The 25940-nt window shown below is 48.1% G+C and overlaps 1 protein-coding gene across 3 annotated transcripts in view; it reads right to left on the bottom strand.

Annotated features, from left to right (window-relative positions):
- GRHL1 (grainyhead like transcription factor 1) overlaps positions 1-25940 on the bottom strand; it is a 37774-nt gene that overhangs the window by 11207 nt on the left and 627 nt on the right. The window contains exons 1-9 of one of the 3 annotated variants that reach the window (XM_021390473.1): positions 25831-25877; positions 23106-23292; positions 20287-20357; positions 18449-18839; positions 17585-17661; positions 16647-16803; positions 16061-16172; positions 14977-15071; positions 2720-2878 (exon numbers count right to left, since the gene is read on the bottom strand). In XM_021390473.1, coding sequence (XP_021246148.1) covers positions 2720-2878; positions 14977-15071; positions 16061-16172; positions 16647-16803; positions 17585-17661; positions 18449-18839; positions 20287-20357; positions 23106-23292; positions 25831-25877 — 1296 coding nt within the window. Of the gene's footprint in view, positions 1-2719; positions 2879-14976; positions 15072-16060; positions 16173-16646; positions 16804-17584; positions 17662-18448; positions 18840-20286; positions 20358-23105; positions 23293-25670; positions 25798-25830; positions 25878-25940 lie in introns of those variants that run through there. The other 2 variants (XM_021390475.1, XM_021390474.1) reach the window with 2 other exon arrangements.

Genomic DNA, 25940 nt, shown 5'->3' with positions numbered 1-25940 from the left:
GTGCAAAGCTGTAACACAGTCAAAACGCACAGTCTTCAGGACACTGCTGGGCTGTCTGCTCGTGCCCACGTGCTGGGTACAACAGACGTGCTCTGAGGTGTCCCCAGCCCCTCCTGTTTAGGTAGGGCTCTGGCAGCCTGCCTGCAACGTGGAGGAGCTGTCCTGTGGGACAGGCTCTCCCCAGCAAGGAGCTGGGCTCTCTGTCTACGTGCCTGGCATGCCCCTACATCCGACAGTGTGGCGAGGATGCTTGGCTGGTGGAGAAATGTCACTACAGGAGACTTCTGCTACTCTCCTGTTCATGGTAACTAGGGCAAAGGGATGTGGAGATGTGAGAGCACAAAGGACACTGAGCCAAAGGGGTCTAATAACAGCACAACACTTGAGAGCCAGCTGGAGGCTTGAGCTGGGACCCAAGGCATGCGGGGGGGCTGCAGAAATGACACTTCTCACAGGTCCTTGGGGCTGTCCCTTGGTGTCTCATCTCCTCGCTGCTGGGATCAGGACATTGGTCAGAGGAGACGAGGTCTAATAGGAGGAGAAGCCGCTCACTGCAGAAGCATTAGCAACTCTAGGAGGGATTTACTGGGCTGGGACAGAGTCAGAAAGTGCTCTCAAGCACTCTGCACCAGCACAGCCTGCTCCCACCCAACTGCATCACCTCCATGACCTCTCCTTTCAGCAACACCTCACCTGTTTCAGTACCCCACTAAAAACCCTCTCAGTGCACAGCAACAGCAGCTCCCAAAGGACACTACCAGTGACAGTTTGTGAGAGCATGTATTTAATTGTCCCTTGCCCATGTGGCACTTAGCTGTGCCCCAGAGGTCTCCCTGTGATAGACCACCCCTATCCCTAGTAGCCTAAGCACTTCTGTGGCAAGCTTGAACGAAGCCTGCACTGTGATGCGCTACAGAACGGCACCGTTCTGTTCATATCGCTTCACTCAGCTCCTGAAGCCACACAGGATAAGATGCAGTCCAAACATGGTGGGCACCTTTAGGCTCCTTCCACACAGAACACTAAGGGCAGAAACACCAGAAGAAATTTCATCTCACAGGCAGCAACCAAAAACTAGAACCAAGTAGCAGCAGCTTCCCCTGTCCCACAGGTTCCTCCTTTCCCGTGCAAAGGCCATCAATCACACGGCATTAACCCAACTGCTTGGCCTTCCATAGGAAATCTATGAATTTGTAGACATAAAAAGACAGCAAAGCACTGCCACGCCAGCGCCTAGGTTTGATGTCAGGTCAGGCATGCCTTAGGTGGAATAGATTTGGGTCTACAGAGCTGTCCCAGTTGGGAGGACACAGCAAGGCTATTTTGTGCTGGTTTTTTTCTTCCAACAGATCTTCACAGTACAGAATTGGCTCTCCAGGGAGAAAATGGGTAACAGCACTTATGCAGGTAAGAGTGGCAACACACAGAGACACATTAAGGACAGTGATACATGTGGATGATACAGTAATCTGCAGAGGAAGTAGCTCTGAGAGCATTCATTAATTCCCCAGTAAGTTCATCATCACAAGAGTCTTCCCAGGAGGCACATGAAGGAAGACAACTAAGCAGCTTTATACGATAACTGCAAGCAGCTTCTCCCAGTCATGCAAGAAAGCAAAGAGGCCTTTGTTGCTGGTTACTTCATCAAGTTGAATATTAGGAAAAAAATTCTTCTCAGAAAGAGTGGTGAGGCAGTGGCACAGGCTGCCTAGGGAGGTGGCACTGGGGGATGTAGCTAGGGGGCACGGTGGGGGACAGATCAGTGGGTGGATGAGATGATCTTAGCGGTCTTTTCCAACCTTAATGATTCTATGATTCTGTTTAAAAACAAAAGTGAACAATAAAACACGGCAGGGTTATTACTGGGGTGCTATTAGCAGAAGCAGTCTGGAGGCTCCATAGATCTGAGGAGATGGCAGGGCAGAGAAATGACATGGGACACTAATTTTCCAGCAGCATGCTAAGGAAAGACTGCACACAATGTGACCAATGCAAAGCTAGCTCAGGCCTCCAGAGTGAGGGTGTGAGCCTTTCTCAGACCTGGGGCTGCAGAGAGGTGTGCGAGATCTCGCTCACAAATAGTCTGACGAAGACAGGCTGGATGCAAAGAAAAGCCCGGTGCCAGCAAGACAAAGTCAGCACAGCTCTCAGTGATTGAGAGAAGGACTGGGGAAGTCATGCAGTGCTCATGCCAGCCAGGAGAGCTCTTGGTCGCTCTGGAAGCAGTAACACTGCACATGACTTGCTCTCGTCCCTTGAAAGATTGTTCAGATGGGAGAGCGCTACAAAAACCGAGAAATCTCCTTTCTTCGCAAACCCAGAGGAGCTCTTAACAACTGCTTTCAGCTCAGCTCCTGCAGCTTCCTTCACTGTTTCAGGTGATCCATAATTGGGAAAGGTTAATTCTCGAGGTGCTAAACGCATGAGGCAGAACAGTCAAATTACAGCACCTATCCAGCCTGTGAACAGAATTCATCACACTGCTGTATCCCACAGGGGCACAACGAGAACAGCTACATTTTCTGTTCACGGAAGGGTCAACTCGACAAAAGAAAAAGTATAATAAGAACACACAAAGACACTTAGAAAGGCTGACATGGTACAACTTGGGCAAAAATAAAAGCCTTCACTTACTCAAATCAACTGCACTGTTCTAAAGCCCCCTAAGCTGAGGAGCAGCCTTTCCCCAAGTGTCGTTTGCACACTGACCCAACCTTACCTTGTCACAGAAGACTTTAATCTGGCAGTAGGCGCGGTGCACAGGTTTGTTACTCCTGTTGTTGTAGCTGTAGGTGTCAATCTGAAGGTTCAGAGGCAGGCCTTTAACTCCTTTCTGAGAGGAGAAGTCTGTGCTGAGGCAGTTCACAGAGATGAAAACCTGCAGGAGAGGAAACCAGTACTCATCAGCAGTGACACACAGATTGCTCGCTGACCATCGAGCAACGGACTACACAGCAAGTGGAGATTTAGGAGCTTGTCTCCACCCCTACACACAGAGCGCTCTGAGATTTCAGGTAAAAATCCACGAGACAGCACTGCATTCCTGATTCTTTATCCAAGTCATGACAAGGGGCAAAGTCACTTCAACAAGAGTGAATTTCAGTAAATTCTCAAGCTTTATAAGAGCTCCATCCACCTTCCCTAGACATTTATGCTTAAGGGACCCTGTTTGCCATCATCATGCTTTGTGTAACAGGAATCCTCCCACACCCAACCTTCACTGGCCACTGTTTCTCCACCCTGGTAAAAACACAACCATGCCTTGAAAAACTTACATTAATTTCGACAGGATAAAAGAAAGTTTCCTGAGTTTTGCATAAGCTGATTCGAGTGCAGCCTACTGAAATCTTCTGTTGCTACTAAAGTAAAGCACCAGTCTGAAACTGTACAGAGAATTAGTGCCACCTTCTGGAGCCATCTCAGCACTGCAAAATCTCATGTTCATTTGCAAGAAGCGTATGGGTTTGATCAGGATCTGCGATTTTGCAAAGTGCTTATCAAAGGCTTCTTTGCACAAGTTCTGCAACATCCTTCTCAAGTTCTGACACAATGGGGGAAATGGAAATGCAGTAACTATCAACAGATTAGGGATAGATAGGAGCTCTTATTTTCATATAAAACACAGTACTATAAAAAGCCAAAAAAAAAAACCAACAAAGAATAGTAAGGCTGGCTGCCCAGACTAGCACTGCAGAGCACAACCCCTGGCACAACAGCCCAGCAAACAGCTGCTGCCCCTTCGCCAGACCTTGCCAACACCGTGCCGGGTCTGCTTGGGCAGAGAAATTGAAACGTGTGAAACTACTTCCAGTAAATGTCAGTGATCCACAACCACCTGCATGCCGAGCTCCAGGGCCTGGAACGGGCAGAGGGAGGGTGCTGGCAGCACTGCCAGAGTGAGCAATTGCTCACCCCAGGGGAGAGCTCCAAGGAGCCCAAAGAGATGCTCTCACTTGCTCTGGGGCTGTGTAATCAACTGCACGCACAGCCTGGGTAATTGCGCTCCCTGAGCACTGGTTTTGTTTGTAAGAGAGCCTTCACTCTGCTGTCTGCATATTTTTGACATCTTCTTAGTTTTAGATGCATGTACCCATGATGAATATTCGCATGCAGCTCTCATGTCTGCATGAGAAAGATGACTGCGTGCTGCAAGGAAACGCACACCAGCAGCCGTTCCATGTCTCCCACAGCCCCAACATTCCTGCAAAACCCCTCCCTAGAGTCCCACACCACTACACCCCAAGAGACTGTGCACCCACAGAGCGCTGCCACGTCCCCTCTGGTGAATTCAGGTGTGAGTGTGGGGCGCTCCACTGGAAGAGGCCCTCGGGCCCAGCCTTACCAGCTATGCAAAGCACGCACAGCACTCCGGGCAAGAAGTGGCAGCCCTGGCACAACAGCTACGTGCTGCTGCGGCACAACCGCGTGGGGATCTCACGGGAACTTGGGATGGGCTGTCAGATGACAAAGATTATCCTCCTACTTGAAATTCTCCTCATTTGATTAGTTCTAGCTTTGAAGAGTTGACTTCACTTCGATGCCATTTAAGTCTTCAGGACTCTGGGCAGGAGGTAACAGCCCAAGCTTTCTTGTGCCTCTCTCAGAGCCTGACTTTACTCATTTGTACCAAACCAGCTCAGCTAAAAGGGATCGTCTGCTTCTCCCTACCCATCCTGCATCTCTGAGTCCCGTTGTGAGCTTGAAGTTGCTTCAATTCCACAAAAGGGGCATTTCAGAGAACTGCTTTTCCAGGTTGGGCTAACACAGTCTCAGACAGGTGCCTCGCTCAGGGAGATCTGATTGTGCTCAGAGAGAAACGCGGGGCCGAGTGAGTGTGCCAGTCCCATCCCCACCCCAGAACTGCCAGAAAAAAGAAAAACGTAACCGCAGAAGTTGCTCCACATCTTCAGCCTGCTGAGCAAGATTCCTTTTCATGTGTCCAACCTATTTTTCTAAGGGCAGTTCCGCATTCTCAGCTATATTAAGATTTGCTGTTACTTTAAAAAAAAAATAAAACAACAAAAAAATATTTTCATCTCACCTCCCAAGATTCAACATAAAGACGGCACTTAAAAATAGAGCACTGTCAAGCCCAAGCACTTACAAACGTGAGTCAAACCCTCAAAAGTTACGCAGATTTTCTTTAAAGATTTGGAGAAGGATTAGAAACCTGTTACCGAGTTATATTTTGCTTGCTTGGCAGTTAAGCCCTTAGTGTATACTGAATCATACTTCTAGGCTTTGGCAGACTTTATTTTTTGTTGTTGTTATTACTGAAAGCTGACAAATGGCTTCTGCAACAGCGGTGTTTGAGATAAAACACCAAACAACAAAGCCTGCCAGCTGAGACATGATGCTAAAGCTCCACACTCGGCAACATTCACCCCGACACACCCCAGATCTCCCAAGGCCACGGTCAGCCCCGTGCAGCCATGGGGCAGGCGAGCAGCAGCCCAGCCCAACAGAAGGAACAAACTGAGGCACGGGGTTGAAAGCAGCTCCTTCGAGATCACGCTGGAAGGCAGCGTGGGAAGAGCACAGACCTCTGGACTTCCTGGGCTGTTCTAACCACCCGACAGCTCACGGCTCCGAAGGAATGCACTGTGCTTATGGTCAGATCTGCAAGAAACGATCTTCAATTTTAACACTGCAGAAAAAAAATTAATCTGGCTGCTCTGCTGCATGCCCTCAAGGAAGGGCAGCAGAGACAGCCAAGTTCTTTCCACACAGCACCTTTTTCCTAACAAGATCTGCCTTTCAAACAAACCAGGAAAAACAGGCGTAATTAAAGGGCAATCAAAGCGCTGCAGGAACCTCGCTGTCAGCGAGATGAAAGATGTCTTTTTAAAATGAAGGCTTGCGTACCTAGATCTCCTCTCCTTGGTTTATCTTGGACGCAGCGCTCTTTAGTCACACAAGAAGCACCAGCAATTTTGCTTAGTCCAAAGGCTACACATGCAGGAACTTTAGATGAGATGTCACTTTGTACAGCCCACCTCTTATTCACTGCAGAGCAGAGCTGAAAGGGATCCTGGGGCTGGCATAGGTAAAAGCAGGCTGCGTGGACAGGAATCAGCTCTGCCCAGTTCCCAGCACCACATGTGGAAGAACCTGCATTAAGGTCCCATAACAGATCTCCACTCATGCCATGGATTCCCTTCTGAATATGGCCCAAAACATATATGGGCTTGGGACCACCCTTGTCCAATCACCTTGCTCCATGTGACTTTGTTTTTTTAAACAGAACATAGCTAAATTGCATTCAGCTCTTCCTATTTATGCTCCATTATGTTTTTGTAATCAGAACGCAGACACGTCTCAGTAATCCAAGTCCACTGGCTATTTCTTTCCTCAATTCAGAAAAAAGTCATTTTTTTTTTCTAGCACTCTTAGGTAGGCAAAAGCCTCCTATTTTAATGTTATACTCCACTTGAATCTATCAGGATGCTTGAGACTTTGGTTCGCTGTATTTGGAGAGAATACAAAGCCTGGAGTCTACAACATACCCACCGGGGACAGACTAAACTGCAAGAAGTTGCTTCCTTGGGAATGCAGAACAAACCATTTTTCTTGACCGTGCCTCACTAATTCCAGCATTCTGCCTGAGACACTTCTGTCCAAGATGCAGCAGGCAAAGGGATTCCAGTGCGTCCCATTTCCGTAACACCAAGGCACGGCCTCGCTGCAGATGGCTCACCAGACTCCCTGCTCCCAGAGCCAGCCTGGGGCCTCACAGACCTCACCCAACAGGACCCACTGGGTCCGTGCTGCATTGCACTTCGCTTTCCCCCAGAGCGGCGAGCTCATTCCTGTGGTCTCTGGCTGGGGAAGGCAGCAGTTGCTGTACAGCTGACTTTATCTCCAAGTTAATTTCACTTTTTGTGAGAGCGCCATGGAACCCCTCAACCGAACTAACCAAAGAGGAACCTTTGAGGCTTCCACTCAAGATTAAAAACCCAGGGAACAAATAAGGCAAAGGATCCATCTAACCTAAATAAGAGTGTGGTTTGGATCAGTGGACTCGAACCTACCTGCCAGCAGGAGCTCTGGGAATGTCAGTTCCAGGCCCGAATGCTGCCTGGTTGTGTGGTGACCCACAGATGTATGCAGCCACATGGTCACTTCACTCCTTGCTGGATAGCTGGAGGAACAGCCTGAGGCCCAAATTCCAGAGACAGCTCATTTATCAGCCATCCACCAAAGAAAAATTACCCAGAAGCTCAAAGGTTGGTATTTAAGTGCTGATGGCTGAAAGCACGTGGGTTCTCTGAAGGCTCTGATAAATACAAATGCGAAAGGGAAAAATAAAGGGGTCTTTCCTAAAGATAGAAGCACATGGATGTGTGCAGGATAGACCTTAACGTGCTCAACCCGTGCTGAGCTGGATGCAAACCTTCTCTAGCCCCCACAGCCTTATAAAGGACACCAGTGCAGCCCCAGGAGGCAGAGTGCTGTGCTCACGCAGCCATGTGGCTTCCAGGAGTGGAGCTGGGCCGCGGCCAGGCAGCCGGCAGCACAGGCAGGACAAGCACGGGTCTGCCTGCACACATCCATGAAGGTATGGCCCAGGAAAGCAATGCTGGGAAGGCTGCTCTGCCTTTCAAAGAAGGAGGAAGAAAAAAAAAAAAGCTTGGTACCGATCACCTGAGAGGTCGCTAATCTTACTGCTCTCACATTCATTTCTTCACCTCCCACATGCACCACAGGTTTTGCATCAGCAGGATGAGAGCCAAGACAGAGATAAAAATTAGGCAACTCATGCACCTGTGGGCTCCCCAGCCACCTCCTGCCTTCAGGATCGGACGCTCCAAATAAGGGTTGTCTGGCAGATCCATGATAGGGCCGCATCCGCTTCGGCTCCGTGAGACCGAGCGCCATCCTGCTGGGAGCCCAAGGAATTTGTTTGCATTCAAAACCTCCGAAGCCCAATCTGGGCGACTGGCACGAAACACAGTGTGGGTCCCACACCCCGCCAAGCAAGGCGGAGTGGGAAACATTACCCCGTCCCAGATAAAAGAACATCTTCCTTGCAAGCTTGTTCCATCAACAGAATGAAAATGCATAGTAATGAAAGGAAAATACATATTCCTGCTCACAAAGAGTAACGCTGATTGCTATTCCAACATGTTCTGAGGCAAGGAAATGCTCACAACACATGGGAAAACCGGGAACAGAGGTTCCCATTCCTACAGCGCTCCCCCCGGCCCATGCTCTGATAAGATAAAGATGCAGCCCAGGTGTCAGCTCTCATTGGAGTGGGTGGAAAGAAAATAAAAGCAGTTTGGCAAAGGAAAAAAAACAAAATAACAAAGCACTATGTTTAAGAAAAAAGTCTGGAAGAATGAAGTCTACTAAGGCACAAAAATGGCTGAAGAGGAAGTTTTGCAATCAGGTATGAAAGGAATGGAGTTTAAATCATCACCGCCCAGTTCTGTCCACAGAAAAGCTACTGCAGAAAGATTTTCACGGTGGCTTTAAGAAACGTGCAGTGAGCTCCATGCTGGAAGCCCAGAAAGATGGTGGAGTTCAAGACGCCAAGTTCTGAGGAATGACTCTCAGCTGAAGAACTGCTTCTGATTTGCAGTGTTTAAAATAAAAGGCAACAGACACTTGGTTTCAGATCACCCAGGTCACAGAACGGAGAGGTCTGTGTTAGCAGCAATGTATGCAAGGCTTGCTGCGACTTTCCCATGTCCCTGCTCCTAATGCTGTATGTACTTGTACACCAAAGTACTTGTGGTCTGTAGCCTTGGCTTCAAACCAATATCTTTCCTTAAGTATGTTTGACTCATCACATTTCATAGTTTCATTTCCAACTAACCAAACCTGTACCTCCTCTTGCTGCTGAAGGTGGCAACACCTTCTTTAATGAGGCATATGACTGCTGTTTCATTACAATGGCATCCATATAAATACATGCAATATTCATCAATCAAAAAAGTTGAAATTCTTCCTACAGCAAACGCTGAGTGGAAATCGTGCTAGAATAAACTCTTAAAATAAACCAGCAGCGTACACCCCAGCATTACTTCAAGTTACAGCAAAAGATCCACCCTCTCCAGAAAGTGGGCTCACCTAACAAAAACCTGCCCGAGAGCTGCAGTTGATAGGCACAAGGACCTGTCAGAAGAACACCCTCACTGGACAAATTACTATTTTTAAAGGCTGACTCCAATTAGCTTCCAGTTACCCTAATATAGGATTGTTCCACTCTTCTTGGGCAAAAAAAGAAAAAAAAAAAGCACTGTTTAATAACTCTGTAATTCAGAGCGTCACTTCAGAGAAAGCACAGCATCCTCCCTTCAGTGGAAAGAGCTAAAAGCTCTACCACAGTGTTCTCCAGCCCTAAAGCCACTGTTACACCCTCACTATGTACCTCGTTTTAGTAGAAAGGGTCTTTCACACACAGAGCCTGGCTTACAATGCCTTTTTTTGTTTTTGGAGGGAAGGAGTGGGAGGACAATAGGGCCCTTAATGTGCAGTGACATCACTTTTGGCTGCAGTCCTACCATCCAGCCTAAAGCAAGCAGACAGAAGCCCTCCACAGGGCCCTGCTCGGGAGCCACAGTTTCAGAACAACCCACTGGCAAGCACGGAAGGCTGCGTCCAACACTAGCAGGGACCTGTGGTTCATATAACCACAAAATCCAGCAAAGACAACTGCCACGAAGACACCAGCTTGCTATACTGTGTTCTGCCCAGTACTCTTCTGCCGAGTTGCACCTCTCGGGCTTTCAGCCAAACAGGCTGTGAGCAGAGCTGCTGCTGAGCGTGCAAAATACAGGTGCCAGCAGCAGGGCAACAAGCCTGGAGCGAGCCAGCTCAGCGCTGAACCGTGCGGCTGAGCGAGAGCCCCTCTGCAGAGCCCCCAGCCCAGAGCAAAGCACACTGGCTTGCCTGGGGCAGACACAGGGCAGGAGCTCAGACAACTCCCGAGCAAAGCTGGATCCAGCAAAGCCAGTTAACCCTGGGGAAACCGATCTGTCCAGATTGTTCAACTGTCACTGACTTGAGCAGGCCATGTCTCCAGGCCAAGGTTAAGGGATAGAGAATTTGTTTCACAGCCTAACGGGTAACAGCTAACAGAACAACAGCCAACGTTAAGGATAGACTAGCAGGGAAGACTTGTAAGAAACGTTCATTTAACCACGCACACATTAACAATTCTCATAGAATCATTCAGATTGGAAAAGACCACTTAGATCATCTAGCCCAACCATCAACCCACAACCATCATGCCCACTAACAACATTCTTAAGTGCCACATACACCTTGTTCATGAAAATCTCCAGGGACAGTGACTCCACCACTTCCCTGAGCGAGACCTCTACTGGCTACCAACCACGAGAAGAAGAATCAGGCATGCTGCGTAGCCCCGAGAAGAGATAGTTCTCAGTTTCAAAAACTCATAACCTGGATCTACAAATGCTTTTCCTGGTTGCCAGATGGAGTCAAAGACACAAAAAGAACAAAAGAGCAGCAAGGACAGGATTCCTCTTCCCTAACTTAAGAAGCTGACTTCAAAGACTGTCAAATCAATGGGGAATGGCAGCACCTCCACAGAAAGCTCCATCCCAGCTCTAGACACCCCATCCCTAATAAAGGGACAGAAGCAAGAGGCAACAGGCTCATGTTCAGACACCTAAAAGCTGTTAGCAGAAAAATAATTCTGCCCTGACTGTCTGGCCAGAGCTGCAGAGGCCCAGGACAGGGTGGGAAGCCGTTTGAAGCCTCCAAACGCCTCAGGGTAACTCCAGCATTACCTGTTGCGTGCAAGCGTGTGTATCAGCAACACATCTTTGTCAGACTCATCAGACAACGCTTCCACCCAACTGGGACTGCTCCTGAGAAGCTGTGCTGACTTTCCTAAATACTCAATTCAACAGTTCGCCACTTTGTCAGCTATACTCCCAGCTCCCTCTCGAAACCTGGTCTTCTTCTCCCCACCCTCAGCTCCCTTCACTGCCTCATAGCAGGGAAACTTCAGATCCTGGGCCCTTTTCCAGTTCAAACACATATGCAAAAGCCACAAAGCACTCACTATGCTGCTCTTCCCCAGGCTGGCCATTTCCAGCGACTTCTGTGCTGTCCCAAAGGAACAGAAGAGGGCGGAGAGGAGCCACTAGAAAGAAGTACAGAACATCTCTGAAATCCACAGATGCTGATCCTAGAGTGGGAAAAGCCTGTTGTACATGAAATACTCCTGTCCCCCCACACATGGGATGACCTAACAGCACACAAATGCAGCCAGCTGCACGATAACTCCTATTGCTTCTAGCAGGACCTGTAAGAGCTCATGTCCAGTGCCCTGGAATCGCACTTAGCTCTCCTAGCTGGGAAAAGCTCCAGGTGAGAAACGCTCGCTGATGGGGGAGGGGGGGGGGAGGGATTATCAATACCTTCCCTTTCCATCCTCCAGCTATGCAGATACAACATCTTCCCTAATACAGAGTAAACATAGTTGTTATTACCTGAAAACAGTGTTTCTTCACCAGGAAGCCGTGCACTACCAACTCCTCAGCGTCTTCAGGGGACCAGCAAAGCAATCTCTCAGGGAGCAAGGTGACAGAGAGCAGGAGTAAAGTGGTGCTAGAGTTCTGATGTTCCTGTACAACCCCACACAGCAAGGGCTAGCACAAGAAGGGAAGGCAAATTCTTACAAGACTCTGGTCCCAGAGCTGCTACAGGCAATTTCTTGTGAAGATATGCTATTTCTGCCTTAGGACTTTTGACATGCACTCAGAGTCCTGAGTATCTACACAAGTAATTGCACCAGAAACCTCAGTCGCAGAGCCCCACACCACTGTAATACGCTGTACAGGACCAGAGCCTTCCCACAGCAAACTGGAATCAAAAGCAAGAGGGAAAGGAGAGAAGCAGCAGCTCCATAAGAATTCTCTGGCTCTAGTCCAGGTAACTCCAGGGCTCGGGAAGCAAGTTTCTAATAATCAAGGCTTGCTGGCTGATTAAACATACCATCTACACAACACTGCTGTTATTAATCGTAAGACACTGTTTATTACTGTGAAGAACCTTCTGCAACATCAGAAATTCAGCTCTCTTTATTCTCTGTTCCTTGTATACTTGAAGACTATTGTTTGAGGAAGGAAAAAAAAGAAAGGAGATTGAGAGAGTGCGAGAGAGAGCGCGCGTGTACGCAAGGTAAATGAACCATGCAATAAGAATTGTTGAAATTGGCTCAGGCATCTCCTGATAAGATCACAGGAGTTGAGCAAGAGCTGCAGCTCACTGATGAGAAATCCAACCACTGACAAAACGCATCCACTAAGGAAAAAAAGATAATAAAGCTAAATAGACATTTAAACACACAGAGCACTTGTTAAAAAATAAGACAAAAATACTCTGGACCCACGTCTCAAGATTCAGATGCCAGTGCTTTATCCATATTCATACAAAACTGGCACTCAGAGCGCATGGGTATTGTGCTGAAAGGAAGGAGATTCATCCTACATAGCTATAAAACCAGTCTTGGTCACAACTCCCCACACCAACTCCTCCCATAAATATCAGCCATGAGATGAAATACAACTTTGAGGGTCCCTAGACATTTTCAAGCTGCTATTGGTAATTTCACTATGAACCTGCAAAAACTGAACTACTCATTCAGGTGTCTCTAGAGCACCTGAGCAATAAACACCTGCACCAGCTTCAAACAGATACACTCAAATTCATCAGTTAGGTGCTGACAAACCTGTTTAAAAGGTTTGGTTCATCTTTTGGTTCACCTAGATGAATGCTGCTGTACCCACTAAAACCAGAGTCTCTGCCTGGACATGCCAAGGATGACACGGTGGAGCTGTTGAACAGTTTGCTCCTCCGTCGACAAAGGACATACTGAATCCTGAACATCTATGCTGAGCTGCTCATTGCTTATTTACTAGGACTGACCCGAGGGGTAAAATAAGAAGAAAATTACTGGGTTCTGTCAGCTGGTGGGACAGGATAGCTTTCCTCAGGATGGCCACCAGGTTCCCAGCATCAGCTCTATGCCCTGCTCCTTGGTTATGCTCTTGTGCAGCACAGAGTAAAGCGTGCAATAGCAATAAGCTCAGTGCAGCGACAACATCTTCTGTCTCTCGCAGAGCACAGCAGCACACACAGCTCTAGAAGGACCTCTGCATTTGCTGCCAAGAGCGCCAATGTGTCCCCAGCTAGGGCTCTTCCTAGACATGGCACTGGAGCCCCCAGCAGCTCTCCTCACAATGCTGGTGACTAGCACAAGATACTAGCAAATAAACAGCCAGTCTCCAAAAAACAAAGGAAACAGTTCCCAAATTTTAAAGAAAACCCAGTATTGTCAGCCCCGGCAGTAAAGAAACTCTCCACAGAAGACTTCTGTATTCCAACTCCAGCAACAAAGTGCTGAGAACTGACTTTGGAACTGAAGATATTCTGTTCTCTCTGACCTGTTATCCTGCCAGCTAGAAGACACACAGGTCCTTTCCAAATGCTGGAATGGCTTCAAACAGCCACAGTTCTCTACTAGCTAGCAAAGCTGCCTGTACTGACACACCTACCGTAGTGCCCAAAGTTCTGCAAAAAGGTCAAAACAAAGTTCACCAGAAGGCTGCTGTAACTTGAAATAGGTCACGGTGTGTTGGGATCCGTGGTTTCAGCAACACATACTTCGTCAGCTCAACAGCAGCAGCTACTCCCTCAATATGATCCCATCATCATAGCCTTAACTCCTGAGAAATTGTCCCATTCCCCCCCCCCCACTCCCTACCAAGAGAACGTGCTGCTGCCCATTGATGACACCAAGCTGAGTGGTGTGGTTGACACAATGGAAGGAAGGGATGCCATTCAGAGGGACCTCAACAGACTTGAAAGGTGGGCCTCAGTGAATCTGATGAGGTTCAACACAGCAAAGTGCAAGGTTTTGGACTTAGGCCAGAGGAATCCCAGGCATACATACACACTGGGAGGAATAATCCTTGAGAGTAGTCTTCCAGAGAAGGACCTGGGAGTCCTGGTGGATGAAAAACTGGACATGAGCCAGCAGTGTGCTCTTGCAGCTTGGAAAGCAAATGGCATCCTGGGCTCCATCAGAAGCGGGGTGGCCAGCAGGGAGAGGGAGGTGACTGTCCCTCTCTACTCTGCCCTCATGAAGCTCCATCTGGAGTACTGCATCCAGACCTGGGGCCCCCAGTACAAGAAAGACAGAATTGTTGGAGAGGGTCCAGAGGAGGGCCACAAAGATGATCAGAGGGCTGGAGCACCTCCCCTATGAAGTCAGGCTGAGGGAGCTGGGCTTGCTCAGATGGGCTTCTTGGAGAAGAGAAGGCTGCGGGGTGACCCCATTGCAGCCTTCCAGTGCCTAAAGGGAGCCTACAAACAGGAGGGGAGTCAACTCTATGAAGAGGCAGATAATGGGAGGACAAGGGGAAATGGTTTTAAGTTGAAGGAGGGAAGATTTAGGTTGGATATCAGGGGGAAGTTCTTTACTATGAGAGTGGTGAGGTGCTGGGACAGGTAGCTCAGAGAGACTGTGGATGCCCTGTCCCTGGAGGTGTTTAAGGCCAGATTGGATGGGGCCCTGTGCAGCCTGATCTAGTATTAGATGTGGAGGTTGGCGGCCCTGCCTGCGGCAGGGGGGTTGGAACCTGATGATCCTTGAGGTCCCTTCCATCCCAAGCCATTCTATAATTCTATGAAGCTCAGTTACACTCAATCCCACCTCTCGTACCACTTCATCTGCTCTGGAAAAGTTCAGTGCTTCCTTTTGTCAGTACTTGTCTTTCAGCAGACAATTCTGTCAAGAACTTCAGAGCAGTTGCAAAGCTCTCTGCAGTTGCACATACAAACCCTCTTAAGAAATAGCCAGGAGGTTTTGCCTAATATAAGAGCGTAAACAAACTTGTTACATGCTAATCACCGGGTAGGCCACACACCCTTCTCCTCCCCCCACGCCATGAATCTACTGAAAGGACAGGAAATAAAACTGTGGTCACATACCTTTGCTTCCTCGTTGATGTCCCAAGTGAAGGATATGGCATTGTATGCGATCTCTTCAATGTTACTGATGGTGTTGAAGCTCTCCTTGTAGTCAGCTGTTAGAAAAAAAGCACGAGGGAGAAGAAGAGGTGATACCACCCAGAGTACTTCAAACACACACCGCAGCAAAAAGCTGCACCTCCTCAGCAACCCTTTAGGGGCAAAGGAAGCTGAATTGTACTTAAGAATGGATCACTAAAAAGTCTGGAAATGGTTCTCAGACCAAAAACCAAACACAGAAAAAACAATGGACAACATAAAACCAAAATCCCACGCAGGCGGCAAAAAATCCCAACTAGAAACTCCAATGAGAAAGGCAGACATCATGGATATTGCACGTCCTGAGTCATAAGCTGCTACATAGGGGAAACTCTACTCTGTACGGCAATGGTAAAAGCTCTCAATAAAACTCATTCAGTAACAAACAAAGATTTGCATGTACGTCTGCTTTAAGTGCCAAGTGATTAATCCTCGCTTTTATTTACAGGAGGAAGACTCAGAGTACAACCCAGCCTTCTGCCAGAGAAGTCTGGAAGCTGGCCAGTCACAGTCTTATCTAGAGGCAAGTGGAAATCTGCAGGTTTTTTTATTTTTTTTCTTTTTATGCGAACCAAAGGCCAGTTGTGAGCAAAGAAAGCTGTGGGAAGGAGGGTCACTAGTGTTGAGGTACTTCTACAAGGATCTTACCCTTCGAAGAAATACAGTATTTAGGACAGCCACAGAGTGCGTAAGATGCAATTTAGCTACAACCACCAAGATACATGCCAAAGCAACTGTAATTTGGAGAGGGTCATTAGATCACCCAACACAAGTCTCTAAACTCAGCTCGTTCACAAACCAAATAAAACCTTCCAAAAAGTCCAGCCTCTTTAAGGAGTCCTAAAAACTACATTAGTTCAATCAGAAGCGCTCTCCAGTCTTTCAGAAAAGCTACAGAGTTGAAAGCATAATGCAAAGACTCCTTAAAATAACAAAGCTTTAGCAGAAAAACAATGCCAACAAATTAAGTTTGGAGTTTGACATCAGCAAAAAAGTGTTCCTTTACCTATGTCAATGCATCTTTGTTTGGCTGTGTGCTGTCTTGAGTGCCAGTACTTCCAGTGCCGGAGCTGATCTTCTCTTGTTTTGTCTTCAGCAAACACTACCATGATGACACTCTAAAAGGAGGGGGGAGGACAGAAGATTAAAGAAAATAAAACACAAACATGCAAAAGAGAAAAGGCCACAGAGTACATTTGTTTTGGAAGTTCTCCTTGGTATCAAGTTTTCCGCATTAGGCCTTCCAAAGTCAAGTAGTGCAGTACACCTGGCACGCAACAGGAAGGCAGACAGCAGCGTTTTCTGGGTCATAAACAGATGAGTAGAACTGCCCTCCTAACTGGAGTTCATGAATCTCATTCCAGGTGTTGCATCACTTTTACACAAGTGCTGACAATGCTTCTTAGCAGACTGAGCCAAGATAGGTCGGTCTGGAAGTAGGTGGACAGCAAAGGAATGAACATTGACGTAACAGAGCTGGTAAGCTGCCCTTAGTGCTGATACTCTGGTTTAGATTACTGCACTTTGGGAGAGTTTAAGGCTACCAACATACACACCCTCTTTCCCAAGAAACCACAAGAGCTGCCACTCACTCGGACTTTACTGATGGGGTGATGGATTCCTTCACTGCTGCTGACTTCTTTCAATGTGATTGGGTAAAACTGACCCTTGTTTAGGTAAGTCATCGTGCTGTCCCCAGGCTTCTGTCGGAGGGACTTGGAGGCTTCCAGAGTATATTCAAAGTTATTCCTACGAAGCAAAGACGGCAGTGACTGGTAAGGCACTTTCCTGGAAAGCTGATTAAACATTCTACATTTAATTTGGAGAAATTCCAAGGTCATTAGTTGACTCACTAAGCCATCAACAGGCAAGGAGGCTGGAAAACAGGATGAGCCCCTTCTTAAACTGTGTCCTTCATGAATGAAGATTTAAAGAGAATTCTTCACAAGCTAAATCCCAAGTCACAGCAGGAGGCAAGTCTGAAAGCTCCTTATTCTGTCTCAGAGCAGCATGCTGCTCTCATGGAATAAGTAACTACTAGCAATTGAATTCACAAGCTAATAAGCCACTCAGTGGCCACGATCTCTTCCCTCTTGGTCAACTGCAACTAACCTAACAACTATCTTATTCTCCTCCACCGAAGTTCAGGCAAGTTTCACGCTTCCTATTTCTGCTGTAGGTTTCTAGCAGGGACAGAGGAAGGCAAGCAGGCAAGGAAGCGAGTGGAAGCCAGCTGAGACCACTGCCAAACTGAGACAGCACTGCATCTCCCTATGGGACAGGAAGTACTTACATACAAGGACAGCAACAGGGTGCTGTTTCCAATCCTGCAGGTAGTTTTCCTTAAAGACGTAGGCAGGATTTTCAACTATGAAATTCAAATATGCAAGCACTGTTTGTGATTATGACATCTACAGTTGCCAGTGCCTGACAGAGACTCGGTGCAAAAGGGAGTGAGCTGTACTGCTCAGCCAAACCAATGCTAAGAAAACAAGAGGGAAAGGGCCGAGAGGGAGGCTTGAAGCATTACCCAGAGATACTGTCAAAAACATAATCTTCTGAGTTCATGTTGGCCATCCGGAGATTCAATTCAGCGGGAAAGAAAACCTGGGGTAGACAAAAAACAACAACAACACAACACAACAATTAACACAGAAGCAACAAGAAAAGTCAAGATGAAACAGGTAAGTGTTATCACAGAACTTCTGGCAGGCAAGCTGATCACCAGGCAACTGATTTCTGGTCTGTGAAAACAGGACACTGGAGCAGGGTTGCAATCAAACACGTCTGGGTTCCAGTTTAGCACAACATCTCACAAGTCTTCTTAGTCAGATTATGGCAACATTTTAAAGCTTTCCCAAATCTCAAAGAAAGAGCACAGCTATGTCCTCAATGCATGTCTTAAAAATAAATAAAATCAAAACACGGTTGCTCTCTTCTCAGTTGATAAGACAAAACAAAACACATGGATTTTCATCCAAGTTTAACACTCAGTCAGTGCCCCTAATACTGACTGTTTTACACTGACACATGGTATGCCTAGAAACTAGCAGTGAGGGAGCTTATAAACACAGTCACTTCAGCTAGGTACCTGCACAGGCCCTGCTGAGTGCTGAACTCCTTCTTGTAAAACCTAGCCTGGTGCTGTGGATCCAGATAACTATTTCCACACTCTGCAAGCCAACAACTCTGTCATCGGTAGGATTAGTCATTTGCTTTTGATAATGATTTCATGTTGTATGAGTTTTATTTGTAAGGTTATACCTATGCACCTCTCTGAGGAAGCCTTCTATTTCTATATCACTAGACATTTCTGCCTTATATAACAAAAGCGATAGAAGACGGAACTGGATCTCTACAGGGAGGTTAAAACACACAGAGTGCCTCTTGGTACCTCTTGCACGCCTTCCTTGAAGGTCTCTGAGAAGGTAGAGTCCGGCGTTCGCCTCTGGGAGCTCTGCGGCTGAGTGTTGGAATTGAACTGGTCAGGAGTGAGGTTCCTGTCAAACACCACCACCCGCTCGGGGGGTTCAGGGTGGTAAACGCTCGGAGGGATGCCCACTGCAAAGCCGTGGGGCTGCGTTTCCGTTTTGATGGAATGGGTGGGCATCGTTGCAATCGAAACAGTGACCGTCGTGTCAGGGGTTGTAAGGTGGCCTCTCTTGTCCATGCCCATCTGGGGCGTATGCGGAAGGACAATGTTGAAAGGTACATTTTTCAGAACCTGGACCCTGTTTTCTCCAGTGGAAATAAGCGACTGCTCTGTCACATTTGGGATGCTGTTCCTTTAAAAGGTAAGAAGGAAAAAGCACATTAATTTTACAGCTTGTTTTCTCATTCCACAATAACCAGAATTACTTTTCAGCCTTTTGGACAAGGACAGCTGATACCAACTCTGGCGTTTGTGAAGAACAGCTCCACCCTAACCTGAAAAATGGAGAAAACTCACTCAAAATAATAAAAAAAGACAAAAAATCCTCATCCACTGCTAACAGCTCCACCCTGGAGATGAATTACCCTGGAGCGAAGAGTGAGGATTCACTGCCCAGATTCTCACCGCCTGGAAAACAGCAGTCCAAAAACCAAACACTGAGGCTTCTCTCACCTCGCATCAGCACGCGTGGGCTCACACTAGGCTGCATGAAACTGCTCTTTAGTGGATGGAGGGGGATTGAGAGTAAAGTAGCTGTTCCTCTGCCATAAGACTGTTTGCTACTCAGGAAGAGTTCAAAGGGAAATTACAGCCCTCTCTCATGCACAGCCCCTCAAGAAAATCCACATCAAGACTCCCCAGAATGGTTTACACAGCTTCCCACTCTCATTGCTGCCAGGATGCCATTTGCATCTGCGGTGAGCTGACCTCACAGCTAGCAGCCACTAAGAGTCAGCCCTCCCTTCCTTTCTCCCTCCCAACAATGTGGTCCTGCCCTCTCCACAGCACCAATTCAGACACTCCCCTGTCCTCCTGGAGAGCCAGTTTGGCTTGTTCAACTGACAGCAAGCTAATCACTTTTTTCTCCTGCTAGGTTATGGGTCAGTAGAAGACTGTATCTCGTACTAGGGGAGCAGCGGGAACACGTGGTTGGGAACCAGACTGCTCTGCTCAACAAGACGTCATTCAATCAGCTCAGCTAGATCACACATCCTCACCTCAGGTCCTTATAACACTCTTAGCTTCTAATCAGTCCAAAGGAAAAGATGGTGGGAGAGGAAGGGTGGCTTGAATGAACTTCACCTGCACAGAATTTACCTAACCAGTATCATCTGCTTTGAGTAAAGAGGCATAAGACAGAGAAAAAGCAGGAAGCTGAAGAAAGAAAGGAGTTCCAGAGGATACAAACAAGTCCACAAACAGTACAATACCAAACTAAATCCCAAGCACTCTGAAGTCCCTCCCTTTCAGCCCAAGCATGAGGGAGCAACACTGCTGGTGCACGGCACCAAAATCCTCAGTGTGCAAAAACAAAAGGTCACCAGTCACCTCTGCGACCCTTGGGAAGGGGAACCTGTGTTACCAGACAGTGCCTAATTTTAAAGAAAGCAGCCTTTGCCAAGCAGATTATGACACAAGTAGACAGAAAGCAGATGGATGGCAATGAAAAGCAGTTTAGGTCCCAGCTCTCCACAACACAGTGCAGCCCGTTCCTGTTCCTGAGGCAGACAAGTTAACTTTCCTCCAGAAGCTTTGGTGGAAAGGGGGAGAAGCAGAAACACAGTAATAAAAACAAATACCTTTTGCTATGATCTTGGTCAGGATGTTCTACCTCCGGTTTAGCTGTTGAAGATCTCCTCTCCCTTGGAACCTGGGAAATACAACACCTGCCATAATTGCACTCTTCTATATATAAAAAATCTCCTTCAAACACAGCCATTAAAGCTCTTCCCCTTGTTTGGTCAAATTAAGAAAGCATCACTCTTTGATACCAGTCATTATTAGCATTACAGCCTAACTGATGGTAACACAGCTGCTTTGGGACGCCAGGCCCATCCCACGTGCTGCTCAGCAGATCCTGCTGTCAGCAACCCAGCCAACATTAGACTGTGCTAAAACCAGAGGAAAAGTGGCACTCACGGGCTGGAACACCAGCACAGAGATGAAGTGGACCAGGAGGTAAGTTCTCAAGTTCCCAAAGACCACCACCCAAGGCTTCGCTTCTCCAGACCTGGAATCTGGGGGCTCAAAGAATGGTCCTGGCAGCAGCAAACTCAGTTCTTGCCTCAGCAGCTCTCCCCAGAGGGACACACAAACAGGCGTAGGTGTCCCCAGCACCGCCCCAAGGAGGCTGCCCCCACAGCCACTGCTAGGAGAGACTACGGGGGCATTTCAGAGCAGAAAGCAGAGCCTTGGACAGACGCTCACTTTGTAGTAGTTTTCAGTGCAACTCACCCCACAGCCATTGGCGAGAGCCCAAACCCTAAGCTCAGCCTAACAGCCACAGGGCAGAACAGCCTGACTCGCCCCTCTGCTGCACAGTTAAGCCCACACAAGTCCCTCCACAAACACACACGTGGCGGTCAGGGCTTTTGCTATCCTCAGTGTGCCACCTGAACAATTAAAACAGACATTTTTCTGTGCGAGGAGGAGCAAACTCTCAGCCCTTTCCCTTGCTGAAGCCTGCATTACAAGCACATTTGGATGCTGCTTGTGTTTGCCAGCTCAAGTGCAACATGAAGCATCACCACTTTACTGCTAATTAACTCTAATGCCGGTGACATAGCTGCGTGAAAAGCATACTTAACAGCCTCGACTAAAGCCTGAACCCTGGCTGTTCCATTTAACACGAAATCTCTAACAACATCAGAATTGGTTATTCCACAGTCATTTGCAGAATTTTGAGAAGCTCTGAGCAAAGAGTACTAAGCCTCAATGATAACTATTAATTGAAAAAAACAAGCTCTTCCAAATTGCCTTTGGACAAAAGTCTAAACCTGGAGAATCCAGATTTTGGCCAAACACTGATTTCCTGTAATGTCCCACTAGAACCAACAGAACTGTCACAGTAGCCCATTAGTCAAATGGAAGTAAATTTGAGCCGAGTTGCTGGCTTTTGTGAACGTTTGTTTTCTAATGGTTTGTTAGTTTTTGTTTTAAATATAAGACATTCAAAGGTGATCTCATCAGCTGCTTTTAATATTGCAAAGGAAGAGGAGGCGTATTCTGAATGCCTAGACGCTGTCCCTCTAGCATTACTTCATAACAATAAATCTTTCAACCTCTAGCCATTCTGTCTCACATAAGTCTGCCAAATACCTGTTTTTCCACTGATTTTTCTACACACCTACTGGTATCCAAGCATGAAGAAACCCAAAACTAGACATGAATGTACAGCAAACCTCTACTGCTCTGCTGAGCGTGAAGGATCAGCACCAACATTCTCTTTGTAACTTACAGATTTAGAAATCAAAGTAGACTACGTGGATTAAAGTTGTTCTGTTTTTTGGGGGGGATTATTGTGTGTTTTTTTCCCCGTGCTCAAGAGCATAAGAAGTGTAGGCACAAAGCAGAAACAGTTTTGTCACAAAACTGGCTGAATAACATCCACATCAATGAGTTTGTGGCATTCAGTTGTGCGCGTAGAACACTAACTTCTATATTAAACATTCCAATAATATTTTGATATTTAAGGCAGGAATATAACAGACAGAAGACGACCTCTCCTACAGCGTGAGGAATGTACCGAGGCTGGCAGTTGTGCTCGCCACTCTTCAAAGACATTAACCACAACATCAGGCAGCAGAACCAAGTCAGCCTTCTGGCGTCCCTGCCTGCTCAGCAAAGAGAAGACAGGCATCTCCACGTGGTGAGCCAGGCCACCACGCGCAACCAGGTCACCCTCTGCATGCAAGTGCCTGCTGCTCTCCGCTGACTTGAACGCTGGGGTGAAGAAAACTATCCGGTCTTAGATGTCTAATATTTAGGGAAGAAAGCTCAGTGAAGCATGTTCCAGGCAAATCAGGTTAGCAGTGAGAATCTCGGAAGGTAAATGTCTCTAAGAAGACCCTGAATGCCACAAGAGATGACCAGGGTCGTCCAAGGATTAACAGATTATGGCAGCAGAAGCTCACCGAAGGTTAGAGGGATGCAGACAGTAAGCCCTTCGGGATGACAACCCCACACACACACAAAAATCTATATTTGTACCTTCAACTGATGCCGTGGCAGCACGCTAGAGCCCCAGAAAAAGCCAACAGCCAGTCCTGCCAGAACAGCTACCACAAAGCAAAAAGAAATGCATATCTGCATCCAGACAGACATGCTCCCAAGTCTCATTCTCCATGACTATTAATGATACACTTTCTCCCGCAGAACCTACAGTCAACCAATAGGCAAAGCCCTACTGCCGAGGCTTTTGACCACCACAGCAAGATCTAGACAAGCTTATTTTACTTAGCTAAAGAGAAATCAACCTGCTGGAAAAAATAATTTTTTCTTCCTTAAATTAAATTTGTAAAACGTACAGATTCAATTCCCCATTCATGGCTTCTGCAAAATCCCCCAGCACGTGACGTTTTTGCACAGGCAGTCTAAGAGCTCACCCCCGCCAACCCACCTTGTAGTAATCGTACAGCAGTCCGAGGGCGGCTGCGCTGTCCTCATCGCCGTTGATGCTCATCATAGCTTTGGTAGCTGCTGTAAGGGGGTTTTCAAGAAAGGATTTCCAGGCTTCATCTTCACTGGTGTAAGGACGTCTCTGGGAGTAGAGAGAGTCATTCTGAAGAACCAACACGGGTCTTTTACTTGAATCATGAAAAAAGAAGAAAACCCACACACCTGTTAGAACACATGAAAAACATTCCTGAAGTTCTTCAGAGTTAGCTGTCCCAGTTTCACAGGGTTCAGGTTCTGATTCAGTGCGCGGCAAGGATTAGTCAACACAAAAAGCCCAGAAACCTAATTCTGATCTCACTCACGCTCCGCGTACATCAGGATTAGTTTGACCAAACTCAGCTGGATTACACCAGCCCGCGTACAATCACAGCGCTGCCTCAGAGCACCACTGACCCGCCAACACTCTGACTCCAACCCAGAAGCTATACGTGCTCACTGGCCTGCCACCTACCAAACCTCTAGCACACCTACATAACACTAGCGAGCCATGACCTGCTCTAGTTTCCATGTGGGACTAGGAAGTGCAAATTAACCAAACATCTTTGTTCGCAGAGCTTTGTGAAGGCAGCACCTAGCACTGCCAGCGAGTTACAGACCGCACGGGGAAACCAGCCCGAGTGCTCCAAGCCAGTGCAGCCCTTACTGCTTCTGGCAAGTGAAGATTTACTGCCTGCTTATCGCTGAAGCAATCTGTGTGACCCTAGTTTGAAAAAGCATCAACAGGGAGAAAAACAGAAAAAAAAAAAAAAACCCCACAAAAAAATAAATCACGGACATCTCCTTGCCAGTGTAGCACATTGAGAAGCTGGATCTGCTCTGAGTGTTTTGTGATTGCTGCCCAGAAGTGAAAGCGGGCCCTATGCAGAGCAGCCTGCCCCACCAGCTCAAGCCACTGCACATAACTCTGGTTTTGATGGTGGGACATATGCTTCACCTTTAAGGTCAGCTCAAGATAAAGGTCAGAGCTGGCTTTTAATCAAGCTCAGTTTTCTTTCCAATGCAAGCACAACACCTAGACTGGGTGGAAGAGGGGATGCTTTTTAATTTTCTTAAATAATTAAAAACTTGAATTTTTAATAGATTGGTAAAAGTTATTGTTTAAAAAAAAAAAACAACCGAAAAAAAAAAACCAACCACCACTTCCTCACCACCTCGGTACCCCCTCCCCAAAAGAGAACGATTCTTTTCAACTGCTCTTTACCCAGATGCATCCAGACTGAAACATGCTACAAACACAAAAAGTTGTGAAATGAGAAGTTGTGAAATACTCTAATCGCTATAATCAGCTTAACACGATCCTGCATTTATCACCACCTTCCACCAAAAAGATTGCCAAGCACTCTGTAAATGATGCGTTCGAGCCTCCACTGGTTACACAAGTGGTCTCGATGAGCTTCAGTGGGACACTCGGCTGGGCTTCAGCAGCTGGAGCGAGGGGGAGTTGCCTGGGTTTATATGAGCACTTTGTACCTATAAAGCAGCATCAGAGCAGGGGAAAAAGCAAACAACAGAGAAGCCAAGCTCTTCCAACACTTCGCTAGGTGTTTGCACAGCTTTCCCTTGACACACTCTTACTGAAATGCAGATTCTGCCGGTACCCGGTGCATCCACTTTCTACCACAGACTGCGCAACAGAAGACAAGCCAAGTCTTCTTCAGGAACACGGTACAGGCTCTTGTCCTTATACTTTGCAATGAAAGGAAACTCAAACACCTGTAGTCAGTGGGGAAGCCCTCAAGCGGTCGCTTGCAAGAAAAAAGCGACGGCAGCAGCGTGTGCACAGTGCCACATCCGAGGGCCCAGCCACCAGCGCCGGACCCGCTAGGAACGACAGAGCCAAAGCCCCAGCGCTGGCACAGCCACGAGCTCCAGCGAATCCCAGAACGACGCGTTTCTGTGCCAGCTGTCACCGCACGATGCCCTGAAGGCAACCTACCCTCTAACGAGAGGGAAGGAACAGGGTTTGGCAGCACGGCGATGCCTACACAGAACCACAGCTTCTGTGAGGAAAATGCGAATTTATCAACGAGAGAAAACCAGCTCGTCCTCCTCACAGCGCTGGCGTGGGCACGGCAGCACGTGGAGCTGCTCCCGAGCAGCAGGTGTCCCCAGGCAGGGCAGGGCAGGGCAGGGCAAGCTGCTCAGGTGTGCCCGTCCGTCGGTCCGTCCTCATCTACAGCGCGGCACTGGAAGCACACACAGTAAGTGCCGCAGGCCCCGGGCGCGTACGGCGTTCCAGAGAGCAGCCGGGCTCCGCAGAGCAGCGCCGAGCTCCGCCGAGAGCCCGACGCCTTCTTAAGGAATCACAGAACCCTTAGAGCTGGAACGGACCTCCGAGGGCCACCTAGTCCAGCTCCCCTGCAACGGACAGGGCCACCGCAGCCGGATCAGGCTGCCCAGGGCCCCATCCAGCCTCGCCCTGAAACCGGCGCCCCGCTCCAGACGCCCGCGGTCCGACGCTCGGCGACTTTAGGCCACCGCGTCAGCGCCGGTCACGGCGACTCACGCACGGCTCCGGCACGCGGCTCCCCGCCGGTCGAGCTATCGCAGACGAGCTCCGCACACAGACCGAAGTTGCTAACAGCGGGAACGCCGCTCGGCGCCGCTTCCCGACGCGACGGCCGCAACGGCCGCCCCGGCCACCCGCGGTGCGGCGCGGCCGTTACCTGCCGAACTCCACCTTGCCGGAGGGGTGCGCCTCGTAGAAATCCATGGGGCCGCTCCAGCGCCCTCCGCCGCGCGCGGAGCCCGGGCCGGGCGGGCCGACAGGCGCTGA

Source organism: Numida meleagris, chromosome 3 (assembly GCF_002078875.1).
Source record: "Numida meleagris isolate 19003 breed g44 Domestic line chromosome 3, NumMel1.0, whole genome shotgun sequence".
Taxonomy (NCBI): Eukaryota; Metazoa; Chordata; class Aves; order Galliformes; family Numididae; genus Numida; species Numida meleagris.
The sequence above is the reverse complement of the archived record's forward strand: the minus strand, read 5'-3'. Positions and strand labels throughout refer to the sequence as shown.